Source organism: Ostrea edulis, chromosome 9 (assembly GCF_947568905.1).
Source record: "Ostrea edulis chromosome 9, xbOstEdul1.1, whole genome shotgun sequence".
Classification (NCBI taxonomy): domain Eukaryota; kingdom Metazoa; phylum Mollusca; class Bivalvia; order Ostreida; family Ostreidae; genus Ostrea; species Ostrea edulis.
The window spans coordinates 65,577,977-65,595,300 of NC_079172.1; the positions used below are offsets into that span (position 1 = coordinate 65,577,977).

The window sequence follows — 17,324 nt, forward strand, 5'->3', positions numbered from 1 at the left end:
GAGAGAGAGAGATCGAGAGATCTAATATATTTTTTTAGAGTTGTATACCAGAAGTTATCAAAATAAGATTAGCACTGTAAAATAAAAACTGAACAATGAAACTTAATTTTAAGAATAGTAATACAAATTCCAGACAAATGTAGATAACCCTGGACACATTAGCAGTGGCTTTGGAATCGAGGGTCACAATCTGCTAATCTAGTTCATTTATCTCAGAAAAGTGTAACAAAATGAAATATTTAAAAAAAAAATTTATTATGATATAGTGATATTATGGGCAAGTCTGTATTGGATTATATTACAAATACAAATCAAATATCAACATGGGCAATGGGTGGCCAAACAAATAGCATGCCCCAAAAACAAACAGCCTGTCCCAAAAACAAATAGCATGCCCCAAAAATAAACAGCATGCCCCAAAAACAAACAGCCTGCCCCAAAAACAAATAGCATTCCCCAAAAACAAATAGTCTGCCCCAAAAACAAATAGCATGCCCCAAAAACAAATAGCATGCCCCAAAAGCAAATAGCCTGCCCCAAAAACAAACAGCATGCCCCAAAAACAAACAGCCTGCCCCAAAAATAAATAGCCTGCCCCAAAAACAAATAGCCTGCCCCAAAACAATTAGCATGCCCCAAAAACAAATAGCCTGCCCCAAAAACAAACAGCATGTCCCAAAAACAAATGCATATACGACACCTATACATTGTATTATACATACAGAAGTGGAGTTAGAAAGTTCATCAAGTCACATTTCAAAATTCAAATATCAAAGTCACACTGGTCACACCCACTTTGAACCCTATATCTCGATCAGGTAAACGGTGTAACCCGTAGTCAAAGTCAGTGTATAAAGAGAGGCCTGACAATAGGTATGAAACACGTCAAACAGCATTTGGCCCAATGATAGGTTGTACTGGCAAACTAGATCGTTATAACGACCATAGAATTTGCGAAATGCTGACTTTCAACGAGACTGTTGAAACCTCTGTAACATCAAATTGTTTGTCAGTAGCCTGCCTCGATTTACAAATTGATCATATGCAGAAGACACGCTTGCATATCGAATCAGTTGAGAGACAAACACCATTTGCAGTTGATAATGGAATGTTTCTACATAGATATGGGAAGTTGACAATGGAGAAGCTGAAATCATCCAGGTCGTCATAAAGTTGATTTGTTAGTTTGCCGTTAGCATCTATGTTCAATAAAATATTTAGCTATGAAGCAGATATGGAAGACTCTTTTGTGTCTCTTATTTTGATTTAAGGGGATATATTGAACTGACTTATAACTGAAAGTGATTATTGCTAATAGATAAAACATCGATATATCTAAATGTTGTGTTGAAGGTCACAGCTAGATAATTTTTTTTCTCATGCCGCCGCGGTGGCCAAGAGGTTAGAGCTTTCGCCCTACATGCAGAAGGCCTGGGTTCGAATCCCGGCCGCGATAAACCTAAGTCGTAAAAACAGGTAGTGACAGTTCCATCGCCAAACACTTTTCATCAGGTGTGAATGTCACAGGTCCTCGGAGATGACCTTAAAAACAGATGACCCGTGTCACAGTAGGTGTGGCACGCTAAAGAACCCTCACTGCTCAATGGCCGTAAGCGCCAAGCATAGGCCTAAATCTGAAGCCCTTCACCGGTCTTGGTGACATCTCCATATGAGTGAAAAATTCTCGAGTGAGACGTTAAGCAAGATACAATCAATCTCATGCAGAAGCTTTTGAATAAATTCTGCCTCGTAAGAATATAAAACAGGTCAGTTAACAAAGGAGCACAATTCATGCCCAGGAAAATTCCAACAGGCTTTTGGAAGACCCGATCACCAAAGACTAAGAAGATATTGTCAATGAAGAGCTGCAGAATTTTTGAATATCAACTTCAGAGTACTTGTGTGTAGAATCAGTGTGGTGCTTAACCAAGTTATTTTTTGATGGACTGATCATTTCCCTTTTTCATTTGTGGAAGAGGCAACTGTCTATGATGTCAAAAAGTGTAGTCTTTAATTTATCGTTAGGAATAGTGGTGTAGAATGTTGAAAAGTCATACGTTTTGATGTTGATTTGAGAAAAATTTCATTATTTTAAATTTGATGGAAGTTCTTTAGAATTTTTTTACAATCCACATTTAATTTACACCACTTCTGGTATGTGTTGAGCACTTGCTGGATCCAGCAATATATCTTTGTAAGGGTTTTTATGTAGTTTAGGAATCCAGTATAGGTACAGTAACTCATATTCATTCGACCCACCGACTGGGATACCAAATGTGCCTAAAATTGAAGCATGGTTTTGAAGAATTTCATCTTTTAAAAGGTCAGTCGGAGTACAAGTAAGATTACCAAATGTGGAATTGATGCCAAGTTCGTTTAAAATACAGTTGTAGTAATGAGCCTTACAAGCAAAGACAATGTTGTTACAAGTGTAACCGGAACCAAACTGTTTGTATACCCACAGTGCTCCCTACCTATATCGAACTCTGCAGGACCATCACAAACCTATAATCATGTGTTTTAGAATGTCACTAAATTCAATTCAATTCCAAATATATCCATAAGCCCATGAATTTAACACAAGCAGAGCACACTACATATACAAAATAGTATAAGTACTATGAATGGTTCAAAATATTTGTCAACCCAGGTTCATTCGTGTATTCTTGAACTATGTCCCTTATGATACCAGAATTCTTGAATTAAAACACCAGTGTAAGAGTTAATTTACAATTTATTAACATATCAAAAGTTAATGTAATATAGGAATAACAACTGTGAACTTAGAAAAACTTAATAAGTGGAAATAACGAAAAATAACCTGAGAATAAGGGAAGGAGTAGATCCAAGCAAAACAAAATATATCTATAAAGTACACTAATGGACCTCCATACTCTTCAAAGTGATTCAGAGCCTTGAAAATAACGTAAAAAATATCCTACACTATTTCTCATGTAGCAATATAAAACTACTACCTATAAATTATAAGTCCTATGTAGAGAAAATCGTATTCAACAAATTAAATAATATTCCCCTAGGTAAGAGATCTACTTCACCTTGAGCCAGACTTTAAGGTTGGGTTTCAATATCAAAAAGAATTTAATTCATTGTCAAAATGGGACAGTAATAGAAATTTAGGCAAGAAAATCGTGCAGCAAAAGCTCGCACAATGCCTAGCTAATATTAGTAGGGAATAAGAAAAGTGGTCGAACCTGGAGATTCTTTACCACAACCTAAAGTAAAGTTAAACGAGCCGCGTTCACGTTTTTATATCCCCTTTAACCAATCAAACTCGACTTCACAATACCCCGCCCAACGAGTGAAACATGAAATCTGCAACGTTTAAAGCTGAGACCCTTGACCAATCAGAAACGTTGTTTATAAATAACTTCAAGAGAACTGTCAAAATGGAGGACCTTTTCCTCTCAAAATACACGTGCTTTCTCAAAACAAAATAAAAGTGGAAATATTCAAAAACAGGAAGAAATCAAAGAATTAAGGACAGGAAAATAACTGAATAGTAAAGGTAACATTATTTACGCTAGAGATAAGAAATTTAGACACGTTTTGGAATTATAAAAATCAAATTACACAAGCTTTGTCAGCTGGAACCAATACATATTCCTTATGTAAGCTATCTAATTTATTTATCACTTCTAGTTTGCTAAACAACCTCCATGACCGAAGTATGGTGACTCATAGCTGTCTGTCTATAAATCAACATTGTCTGATATCCACTCACAAAAGATACACTGCTCCATTAAATGATTCTAGGAAAATGATCCACATGCACAAGTCTTGACGCTTTGATTGCGTTATCCTAACGTGATAATTTTAATTCTGAAACATCGATTTCCCTATCACTGACATCTTCACTAGCCAAGCGTGATAAAACACCGTGTATCGTCACCCTTGGCTGGCAAAGATGTATCACTGATAATGATTGTTGAAGTGTTGTCTTGCGTTGTGTAACCATTTGGCATAAAACATGCCGCAGCTCAATGCATTTAGAATCAGAGATCCGGATCAGCATATTTATAGTAGCTATTTCATAACCCCCAAAATGTCCTGCGAGTGGTTGATCTTCCGATTTGCCCTCTGCAATGGGAACACAAATAGTTTGAAAAACTGTTATAAGTTTCCGACAAGACAGGGCATCCCTTCTAGCCGACATGAAATCAAGATAATGATAAATAGTAGTGGCTATAGGTGAATCCCCTGTCTCTTCTAAAACATTGCATGACTTTGAACAGCCTACAGATAAGGATTTGTCTTTGACAGTTTGAGGTGTACAGGTTGGCTGACCATGCGTTTGATTGAATGAACATTGTGACTGAGCACTATTTGAAGATAAAGTGCATTGAAACTGAATGCAAACCACTACAGCGTAGACGGCTGTGCTAAAACATGCATGAGTATTTATCGCAAGAACAATTAAAGTTGTAGCATTTCCCAAGATTGGGCTTAGAGGGAGCTGACAGGGATTGTATTGAGACTGAACCCAGGTGTTATGTAAATCAGCTGTAATTGCGAGTCAACCTCCCCAAAGAAGAGACCGGGTTTTGTTCTTTGCGCCGTCTGTATTGCTTGTCATGTACTTTCCAAGATAGAACCCCTCTAGTTACCCCATCCTAACAGAGTCCCACTAGTTACCCCATCCTAACTGAGCCTCTCTAGTTACCCCATCTTAACAGAGCCCCTCTAGTTACCCCTATCCCAACAGAGCCCCTCTAGTTACCCCATCCTGACAGAACCCCTCTAGTTACCCCATCCTAACAGAGCCCATCTAGTTACCCCATCCTAACAGAGGCCCTCTAGTTACCCCATCCTAACAGAGCCTCTCTAGTTACTCCACCCTAACAGAGCCCTTCTAGTTACCCCATCTTAAGAGAGCCCCTCTAGTTACCTCATATTAACAGAGCCCCTCTAGTTACCCCATCCTAACAGAGCCCCTCTAGTTACCCCTATCTCAACAGAGCCCCTCTAGTTACCCCATCTTAACAGAGCCTCTGTAGTTACCCCATCTTAACAGAGCCCCTCTAGTTACCCCATTCTAACAGTTTGTATGTACTTCAGGATTTCCAAGGTTTGATTGAATAGTACAGAACAAGGAGCGTTCCACACTCATGGTTGCTAACGACATGGCGGAAGCTTGTGATTTGATGGTCATATCCGTCTTTTTTCTGGCATTGCGTTGTGTATATCTTAATTCAAAGAGACGCAAAACGGGAAGGAGACAATAGGAGACAATAGGGGAAGAACTCCTTAACTATAAATAACCAATTGATGAGTGGATCTAAGGAGAAGTACACGATAACTTGCAATATGAAATGCACACTTTCTTGATAAAACCCTCCAATTCAAGTTGAAGTGGATGTGATAATATTTGATAGGATTCAAGGGTAAACTTTATCACAACCTTCTAAAGTTTAACAATTTGGGAAATACTAGTATAACCATATTGTGAACGAGTAGAAATAAGGAAAATAAACATCATGTGGAAAAACATATCTGAAATTTAAGAAATGATGTAGGATTCTACCCCAAATCGAATATCACATAGTTTTGATAGTAGGATACAAAGTATGTATAAACAAAATCAAATACAGAATACTTGTAGAGAAATCAAATATCAATACATTACAAAATCAAATACAGAATACTTGTAGAGAAATCAAATATCAATACATTACAAAATCAAATACAGAATACTTGTAGAGAAATCAAATATCAATACATTACAAAATCAAATACAGAATACTTGTAGAGAAATCAAATATCAATACATTAATGAAGGTCTAGAAATATTTTAAAATGCTATTTTCATCTAATAACTGACGATGCAAAAAGCAGTTAAAGATCATTTACTGAGAAAATGAAATAGTTTATAGATTATGAATACATAAAAAACAATCACGTTTTATACTATAGACGTATTTAATTGGAAAATATCATTTGTTTGAACAATCAAACTAAACTCAGTTTTGCTCTAAGTTTTATGAAATCTAGTTCTTTTATTACAAAATATCTGACGTAAATTCTATTCATGATTTTTAAACCTTTTACAAACAATTGCAGAAATATGACTAATGTTTCATAACACCAACTTTTAACATTTTAGCACACTGATTTTGACTGAGGATAACTCCGTTTACCTGATCAGGATATAGGGCTCACGGCGAGTGTGACCGGTCGACAGGGGATGCTTACTCCTCCTACGCACCTGATCCCACCTCTGTTGTGTCCAGGAGTCCGTGTTTGTCCATCTATCTATTTTGTATTGCTTATAGGAGTAATTTCATTTTCTTGTATGATCCTTTGTAAGAATGGAATGAAAACACTGAGTGTGGTCACAGTCATATAATATGTAGGACTGTTCAAGGGGAAGAAACACTAGCACCATAACCTGTGTGTTATTATTAGTGTAAAAGATTCCAGTAACTGAATCTTAATGAGCTTATAATGATAATAATTAAGAAAAGTTGTTGTTTTCAATGAATTATGTATAGTAGAATAAATAACAGATTACTCATTTATGGTTGTACGTTTATGGCCATCAATGAAAAGGAATACAAAATTAAGAGCTGGGCAAACACGGACCCCTGAATATACCAAAGGTGGAATCATGTGCCTAAGAGGAGTAAGCATTCCCTGTCTACCGGTCACACCCGCCGTGAGCCCTATATCTTGATCAGGTAGACGGAATAATCCCTGAAAATCAGTGTGCCAAGAACGGCATAACAAACGGTATGAAACTCGTCAGACAACATTTGATACATTGTAGGTTGTATTGGCAAACTAGATCGTTATAACGACCATAGAATTTGCGAAATGCTAAATTTAAATGAGACTGTTGAAACCCCCGTAGCATCAACTTGATTGTGCGTACATTGTCTCGATTTGAAAATTTATCATGCGCAGAACAAGCTTTTGCAAATATAATCTACTGCGAGATATAAACACAAATATACAGGTGATAATGGGATATGGGAAGTTGACTATGGAAAAGTTGAAATAAAGTTTGTCATGAAGTTGAGTGGTTAGTTTGCTGTTAGTATCTATTTTCAATAGAATATCTACGTACAGTACAAATCAGATGTGGAGGACTCTGTGGAGTCTTTTATTTCGAGTTCACAGGGATATATCGGTCTAATCAACATATGAAAGAAAATGATCATTGTTAACAGATGAAACGTCGTCGATATATCGAAATGTTGAGTTAAAGGCCACAGGAAAAGATTTCCTCTTCTCATATAGAAACTTATGGATAAATTCTGCCTCATAAGAATTAAAAAACAAACAGGTCTGTATTAAAATCCATTGTTAAAGATAGTTAAAATTGTTCTCTGGTCCGAATCTACGATTCATGAGGCAAACTATAAAAACCTTGCTAATAGGTTTTAATTGATCATTGGGACACTATAAGGAAACGAACTATGCCCAATAATCGGTGTTTGCTTTGATTTTAAGATCTAGGGTGTCGTATTGTTCCAAGGCTACGTTATGGTGGCCGTAGACGTTACCCTCTTTTCCCTGGTTTGATGAGCAGAGTTTTATATCAATATTTTTTGCTTTGAAGTTGTTGAACAAAACTTTCTTCTGACACTTCGAGGACTCCTCTGCAGTTTGATGAGAGCGTCCGTTGGCACTGGTTCCTGTAATGTAAGTGTATGACGTAGAACAATTGTGACGATTGTGTCTTACAGTATATTACGTCATTCTTTATTTAGGTATTATATGTACCTTTAATTTCCAAGTCTCCATTGTGCCTTGGATGTCTTTTTCTGTAATGCAAGAGATAATGAATAACAATATGAAGTACGATGTAGTTAATTACCAACGACAATAAACAGAGACGACACACATACCCCCCCCCCTCTCTCTCTCTCTCTCATTTTTAATATCGTATATTCTTTATTTTACGCGAGTACCTAATATCATGAAATGACTCGTATACGTGAAATTACGAGAACCTGAATTCGCGGGTGCTCATTTGATCAAGAATCTTTACATGTATTTTACTAACATAAAAATAAAAGCGAATAATTTTATTTCGCGAGTAATGCTTCTCGCGAATTCACGCGATAACAAATTTCTCACATATATTTAGGAATTTACAGTCTCTTAGTTTCAAAGCTCGTTTAAATAATGTTAAATCGTAAAATTTGTCCGAAAATGTTTAGTTATGTTCTTATTTTTCATGCGCTATAATATACATTGTGACCGGAAAGTCTGAGAAGTGAAGGATTACTATATTTTACAAATGGTTTAGTAAAACTATGTAACCACGTTATGGGTTTTAGTGTCTAAAGCAACAAGATTGTCACAAATTTGAAAAGATAGATGGTTTCAGAAGGAAACGGTATTTTACTGATATTTTGCTTTGGTAAACAGGTTTGTCAATGTATCATTCTTCTATATCGATGTTGCAATGTAAAACTTATACGGTACCAATTTTGATGCACCAGATGCGCATTTCGACAAATAATGTCTCTTCAGTGATGCTCAACCGAAATGTTTGAAATCCGAAATAACTATGAAGTTTTAGATCTAAATATAGCCCAAAACAGCGTGCCAAACAAGTGGAGCCAAATTCGTCCAAGGATAAGAGCTATGCATGAGGGAGATAATCCTTAATTTTGAAATGAATTTCTAAATTTTATAACAGCAATTAAATATACATCCGTATTTTCAAGCTAGTAACGAAGTGCTTAGCTACTGGGCTGTAGAGACCCTCGGGGACTAACAGTCCACCAGCAGAGGCAACTTACACAATATATATTAGTTTAAGAGGAGGATATGTGTGCCCTCTACATTTCCCCAAGCAATATGAAAAGTGAAGATAACGAACGGTGATCAATCTCATAACTTCCATAAGCAATAAAAAATAGAGAGTTGGGTAAACACGGCCCCCTGGACACACCAGAGGTGGGATCAGGTGCCTAGGAGGAGTAAGCACCCCTGTCGACCAGTCCCACCCGCCATGAGCCCTATATCTTGATCAGGTTTAGTCAAAATCAGTGTGCCAAGAACGGTTTAACAATAGGTATGAAACACGTCAGACAACATTTGACCCAATGATAGGTTGTATTGATGAACTAGATAGTTATAACGACCATAGATTTTGCGAAATGCTGACTTTAATCGAGACTGTTGTAAACCCCTGTACCATCAATTTGTTTGTCAGTAGCTTGCCTCGATTTAAAAACTGACCATACGCAGAACAAGCATTTTTAAAATTTGTCAGTTTGGGCTAAAGTTTAAGAAACTGGGAGTTTGATTTAACATTGTGACCATCCTTCAAACTTGGAATGTGTCACATGTTAAAATTGATACGTATTTTAACATATAAATGTTCTGTATAACTAAATCATGATTCTCATTTTTGTTCATGATGAATTCTCAAAAATACTTTCTCCTTTATGTCAAGTTCTAATTGAACTCAATCAAAACATATAGCAACAAATAGTATGATGTTTAAATTTGGAAAAGTATGTAATAAGAACTCTGAAACTATTGTAATGAGGAAGAGGAAACTATTTGTCATCTGTACTGTACATCGTTTTCTTAAATAACTGAACCTGTATCAAACCTAGAGGGTAGAAACTGACATTTGTATTAGAAAGATTCCTTACAAAGAAAACTTTAAACTTTATAGAACAAACTGCTGTTTGTTCACTGTTCGTTATGTTCACCTTTCATGACATAACACTTTACATGACACAACACTTTAAAGCATTAACGAAGTTCGCACCTTAGCCTTGTAGTGCAATATGGTCGATTTGTTGAAAAGTGCACTTTTTAATATTTACATTTAAGTAGAATTAGGAAATTTAAAAGAACGACTGGGATCAGAGTGCTTGTTATTGGGCGATGGTGTTTTAATTTTTTTAGACTTAGAATTTACTGAAGATTTATCTAATTAAGCTTAATTTGTCTGTTAGTGTCAACACAACATAAACAACACAACTGAATCCTTACATAAAATAGATACATAATCATGTGATCTAACAATACACAGATATAAAAAAATTTAATACTTGTAGATTGGAAATAAATAATGACCTTTATACACTTGATATACGGAAAATTTATAATATAGGATTTGAGAGGCTAAATGAACAGACTAGGAGCAATGTGAATTTCCAAAAGTGCACAGAAATTACAAAGTCTTGTTTTAAAGTGGAACTTTAAAAAGTGCGGGTTATAGATAATTTGTTTATTCACCAAAAATACTGATTCTTTATTCAAAATTTCTTTTTTAAGAATCAGTGTTCTGTTTGGAAAAAAATATATCAACCAAATTAATGAATCACAAAATTTGAACTAGTTCCAAGTCTCAACAACATGTTCTTGCATTATGAATTATAAAACTGAGATAGAAGAATTGGGATATAAAAACTGACGAGATATTGGATAAAAGAAAAACTGTAAAATCATGCAGATTTAGAACGTTTTTGATTAATCAACCCTTCCGCCACAAAACCTACCAAACCCTTTCAGAACTTGAATTGACACAACATTTTTCAACCGGATAGGGCTAAACAATAGATGTATTTGTTAGAACCAATGGGATAATTACTATATCAGTACATACAAAGTTTTAGCATCCTGAGCAATTACGCATAACTTCCCTATTCAATGTATAATGACCATATTTCATATCTAATAAATGGATGGTGGAATATTTGTAATCATGGTATCATTTTGAAGGGTTCATCAAATAAAAATAATCCACCAAAGGAATTTTCAAAATTTTGTTTACTGCTTGATTTATTTCACCTAGAATTTAACATTGAAGTATATGGGAAAAGCATGTTTTATTACAATATTTTAAAAATAAATTATATTTCCATACTAATATTTCGGTAGAAAGTTACATACACTTTCTTTTTATGAATATATGAAATAAAATTAATCATTGACCGCACACATTTCTAGAAAATTAGATTTTTCTTATTTTTACAAAGGTCAAACAAGTCTTTCAAAAAGTGCAAAAAGGTCAGTTTCTAATCGTTTACCAGTCATGTAAATTTCATCTGCTTCACTTTCATCATTATCTAACAATAAACTTTTATGTTGATCTAAATCCTTCAAGATTGTTCATTATCCTTTCATTATACATGGAATACCTTAAAATACATTGTAAATGTGGGTTAGAAAATAAAATGAATGATTTCAACCACAACTAAGAAAACTTGTTATCTTTAATGTAAAACTTATACGGTACCAATTTTGATGCACCAGATGCTCATTTCGACAAATAATGTCTCTTCAGTGATGCTCAACCGAAATGTTTGAAATACGAAATAACTATGAAGTTTTAGATCTAAATATAGCCAAAAACAGCGAGCCAAACAAGTGGAGCCAAATTCGTCCAAGGCTAAGAGCTATGCATGAGGGAGATAATCCTTAATTTTGAAATGAATTTCTAAATTTTATAACAGCAATTAAATATACATCCGTATTTTCAATAGCATACCCCTTCTCTCTCTCCTGCTACAACTGATTATATCATTATATGGATATAACTGAAATCAGCTGAATCAAGTCTTAGCCTGAAGTGTGTCCAGATCTCAATGATTTCATCATTTCATCTGACGTATTACGTTTGTACTGATACATATATGATACATACATGAATATACATAGGTTGCTGCAATGACAATGGTATATATAAACAGCAGCAGCAACAACAACAACGACGACGACAACAACAGTAGCAACAACAACAACAACAACGACGACAACAACAACAACAACGACAACAACAACAACAACGACGACAACAACAACAACAGCAACAACAACAACAACAACAACAACAACAACGACGACAACAACAACAACAACGACGACGACGACAACAACAACAACGACAACGACGACAACAACAACGACAACGACGACAACAACAACAACGACAACGACGACGACAACAACAACAACAACGACGACGACAACAACAACGACAACAACAAGAACGACGACGACGACAACAACAACGACGACGACGACAACAACGACGACGACGACAACAACAACGACGACGACGACAACAACAACGACGACGACGACGACAACGACGACGACAACAACAACAACAACAACAACAACAACGATGACGACGACAACAACAACGACGACGACGACAACAACAGCAACAACAACAACAACAACAAATGCAGTGATATGAATTTACTATTGTTAAAGATAAACCTCATGATCTTTAATTTGTCTATGTATTTGACTTTTAAAAGGATATTGTTTTATTTCGGAATAATTCACAATTAAAGTTTGATTTCAGCCTAGTGGCTGGTTAGTTAGTAACTAAGTCCATTAATCATAAAATTGTGTTGTAGTGTGAATTGAAAAAAAAAAATCGGTTATACTGTTACAGTATAAGATTGAATATAATTTTATTAATTGATGTTATACTGTTACATTACAAGTTTGAATGTGTTTTTATTAATTGATGCATGTTGTTTAAAAAAAAGAAGAATTTTTACTTGAACTACTTTCTCAATGTACAAGCATTACCTTGATTTCCAAAAGATGATCAAGCCCACACCTACACAAAGTACACAGCCTCCGGACAGACATATGAATGTAATGGACCAGTCCCAAACGGGTGGGCTGTCGTCAGAGTCGATAGAAGAGGATGCTTTGTCGGAAACAAAAGTGTTAAAATGAACGTAATATATGATGCTGTTTTGTGTTGTATAAAAATATTATGTTGCTATCAACAGGAATAGTAACAGATAGAGATAAAGACACTATGTTGTTATCAATAGTAACAGACAGAGATAAAGACAGTATGTTGTTATCAATAGGAATAGTAACAGAGATAAAGACACTATGTTGTTATCAATAGGAATAGTAACAGACAGAGATAAAGACAGTATGTTGTTATCAATAGGAATAGTAACAGACAGAGATAAAGACACTATGTTGTTATCAATAGGAATAGTAACAGACAGAGATAAAGACACTATGTTGTTATCAATAGGAATAGTAACAGACAGAGATAAAGACAGTATGTTGTTATCAATAGGAATAGTAACAGACAGAGATAAAGACAATATGTTGTTATCAATAGGAATAGTAACAGACAGAGATAAAGACAGTATGTTGTTATCAATAGGAATAGTAACAGACAGAGATAAAGACACTATGTTGTTATCAATAGGAATAGTAACAGACAGAGATAAAGACAATATGTTGTTATCAATAGGAATAGTAACAGACAGAGATAAAGACAATATGTTGTTATCAATAGGAATAGTAACAGACAGAGATAAAGACACTATGTTGTTATCAATAGGAATAGTAACAGACAGAGATAAAGACAGTATGTTGCTATCAATAGGAATAGTAACAGACAGAGATAAAGACAGTATGTTGCTATCAATAGGAATAGTAACAGACAGAGATAAAGACAGTATGTTGTTATCAATAGGAATAGTAACAGACAGAGATAAAGACACTATGTTGTTATCAATAGGAATAGTAACAGACAGAGATAAAGACACTATGTTGTTATCAATAGGAATAGTAACAGACAGAGATAAAGACAGTATGTTGTTATCAATAGGAATAGTAACAGACAGAGATAAAGACAGTATGTTGTTATCAATAGGAATAGTAACAGACAGAGATAAAGACACTATGTTGTTATCAATAGGAATAGTAACAGACAGAGATAAAGACAGTATGTTGCTATCAATAGAAATAGTAACAGACAGAGATAAAGACAGTATGTTGTTATCAATAGGAATAGTAACAGACAGAGATAAAGACAATATGTTGTTATCAATAGGAATAGTAACAGACAGAGATAACGACACTATGTTGTTATCAATAGGAATAGTAACAGAGATAACGACAGTATGTTGTTATCAATAGGAATAGTAACAGACAGAGATAAAGACAGTATGTTGTTATCAATAGGAATAGTAACAGACAGAGATAAAGACAGTATGTTGTTATCAATAGGAATAGTAACAGACAGAGATAAAAACACTATGTTGTTATCAATAGGAATAGTAACAGACAGAGATAAAGACAGTATGTTGTTATCAATAGGAATAGTAACAGACAGAGATAAAGACACTATGTTGTTATCAATAGGAATAGTAACAGAGATAAATACAATATGTTGTTATCAATAGGAATAGTAACAGACAGAGATAAAGACAGTATGTTGTTATCAATAGGAATAGTAACAGACAGAGATAACGACAGTATGTTGTTATCAATAGGAATAGTAACAGACAGAGTTAAAGACAATATATTGCTATCAATAGGAATAGTAACAGACAGAGATAAAGACACTATGTTGTTATCAATAGGAATAGTCACAGAGATAAAGACACTATGTTGTTATCAATAGGAATAGTAACAGACAGAGTTAAAGACACTATGTTGTTATCAATAGGAATAGTAACAGACAGAGATAAAAACAGTGTGTTGCTATAAATAGGAATAGTGATATAGAGATAGATCTTTAGTATAAATCTTACAATAGATTTTATGCATCAATCTTAATTCAGAGAGAATGTACGAAAAGTTTTCTTATATTGCGTGAGAGGGAAATATTTTAAAGATATCCTATAAAGTCAACATTTCGCAAATTCTATGATGGTTAAAACGATATAGACATGTACTTTGCCAATGCAACTTATCATTGGGTCAAATGCTGTCTGATGTGTTTCATACCGATTGTTAGGCCGTTCTTGGACACTGATTTTGATTACGAATAACCTCGTTTACCTGATCAAGATATAGGGCTCACGGCGGGTGTGGCCAGTAGATAGGGGATGCTTATTCCTCCTAGGCACCTGATTCCACCCCTGGTGTGTCCGTATTGCTTATATCAGTTATGAGATTGATATCACTGTTCGTTATCTTCACCTTTCATATGAGAAATATACTATATATCTGATTAATATGCGATTTAAAGAGCAATAATAAGCTTACCTGTCTGACGTAAGCAGCCTAGGGCCTTGTCACATGGTGTGCACTGGCATATCTCTTTGCAGAACTTGCCGTAATGATCAGATGGGCAGTTGTCCTTGCAGTTTTCTCCGAACGTCCCCGGCCAACATTCTTTTTTAAAAAATGCAATAGAATTACATAAAATTCAGATAAAAGTGCAACTGACCAAAACCTTTACTATAGTGACATGTGAGTTCATACGATGATGAAATTACCTTCACAAGTGGCACTTACTAGTCGGTAATTCTTGCAGCATTTCAGTGATTCCCTAGAGAAACGGGTTAAGACGAAAACAAATTATGAAAATAAGATTGAATTTAAACCCAACATCTAACTAACAAGAAGCAATGTTTCAGAAAGATAAAATAAATATTCTGAAATTAAGATTGAATTCAATTTAATTAACAATCAGCAATGTTTCGCAAAAATAAATTTACAGTGTACAATTATTTTGGTCTATGAATTTTACATACCCATTCGACACATTTGAGCATTTTCCAATTTCAGATGAATTTGTTATTTGCCAATGAAAGACCACAAAAATCACTTGCAGTAGCAGCTGACTGAGAAATTTGTTGCCCATTTTATGAGATATTAAATCACGAAATAACTACACGTTACATGACCTGTACTGTTATACGTGTACTTTTGAATATCTTGTAAACTCATTCATGAAGTATATGTAAAAACAACAGGGAAGTGTATTGAAATAGAAATGCTATTAAACTTCATGGTATATACTTGTATTATTAAGGAAGTGTAACGAAGCCTTAGTGGAGAGGACATTTTCGTATAATCGGTGTCTTTTTAAATTCATATAAAACAAGGACATTTTTGTAATAGAGATGTTGTTTTATTTATACAGAGCAAATACCCAGTATTGGCCTTGGCATACATCAAGAATTTACGGGATGTCCATCATTACATCTGTACAAACACATACAATTGCAATATCAATCAACAGGTCTCAGAATGACCAATGGATTAATTGACCAATTTATAGTAATCCTTTCCACAACAGTCACAATTTCAAAGTTCACAGTCACAGTTTCATTGTATAAAACAGTTGTATTCCTTGTAGGAGTTATGAGATTGATCACAGTTCGTTATCTTCACCTTTTCTAGATTCGCCGTCAACACAACAGTACATGCAAACGCCTGTTCCACGAAACGATGTATCAGCAAACAGAGAACCGTCCGGGATAACGGAACCCAACACAGCAGTCCAAACAGTTAACCGTCCTATATACCGAAACCCATCATAACAGTCCAAACAGTGAACCGTCCGGGATGTCGGAATCCAACACAGCAGTCCAAACGGTGAACCGTCCGATATACCGAAACCCAATACATCAGTCCAAACAGTCAACCGTCCGATATATCGAAACCCAACACAGTAGTCCAAACAAAGAACCGTCCGGGATACCGAAACCCAACACAGCAGTCCTAACAGAGAACCGTCCGGGATACCGAAACCCAGACAGCAATGTAAACAGTGAACCGTCCGACACACCGACACCAAACAAAGCAGTCCAAACAGTGAACCGTCCGGGATACTGGAACCCAACACAGCAGGTCCAAACAGTGAACCATACGGAATACTATGGCATAGAACGAAACCCAATACAATAGTCAGTGTCATAACTTTTCAATATGTATAATTGTTGCAGGGGTGGTGGTTTGTAATGTATAAATAACCAACTCCTGGCTTAGGGTTCACAATGCAGTCATTTATTGCATGGTAAAACGAATAAGGATGATGACGATGATTACATAATGTTGATTACAAAATGTCCATTACAAAAAATGACCCTAAAAGACAAAATAGTAACAATGAATATCACAGCGATTTACAATCAAAAGAGTACATTTCAACCTTAAGAGTTATCTCCCTTAATTCAAATATAGTAAAATATACTTTACTCAAATATTTACAGTTGCATTACAAATAATGTAACACAATGAAATTACATGTTTTAAATATAATAAAAGGTAATATCTTTTAATTACCTATCTATGGAACAAGGCCCAATGCATGCAAACATCAAAATGCTGCCTGGATGCTTCTAATCTAATTATAACAAATATATCATTACAGTACTATATACACTATAATAACTATAGATATAATATAAGCATATACTGAGATGAAATAACTTTAAACTGATATTTACTGTTCTTCATAATATTTAAACGTTCACTCTTCTCTCAAACAGTGATATTAGCTATATATACATATCATAAAGATAAATGTTAATAAAATTAGTACTTACTGTCAGGTCTGGATTTGAAGGTCTAATAATGTCTTTGTCAAATTCAAAATGCCA

General features: G+C 34.9%; 1 protein-coding gene across 2 annotated transcripts; it reads right to left on the reverse strand.

The window, feature by feature from the left end:
• Positions 1-2,716: 2,716 nt before the first annotated feature.
• LOC125657515 (uncharacterized) lies at positions 2,717-15,792 on the reverse strand. 2 transcript variants are annotated; one of them, XM_048888120.2, is made up of 6 exons: positions 15,471-15,792; positions 15,232-15,265; positions 14,980-15,108; positions 12,541-12,664; positions 7,744-7,784; positions 2,717-7,655 (listed from the first exon to the last, which is right to left on the reverse strand). In XM_048888120.2, the coding sequence occupies exons 1-6, from the start codon at positions 15,489-15,491 to the stop codon at positions 7,435-7,437; spliced, it is 570 nt and encodes a 189-aa protein (XP_048744077.2). In that variant the 5' UTR covers positions 15,492-15,792; the 3' UTR covers positions 2,717-7,434. The 2 variants fall into 2 exon arrangements, with proteins under 2 accessions (XP_048744077.2, XP_048744076.2); XM_048888119.2 differs by having other exon boundaries at positions 15,213-15,265.
• Between the last annotated feature and the right edge of the window lie 1,532 nt (positions 15,793-17,324).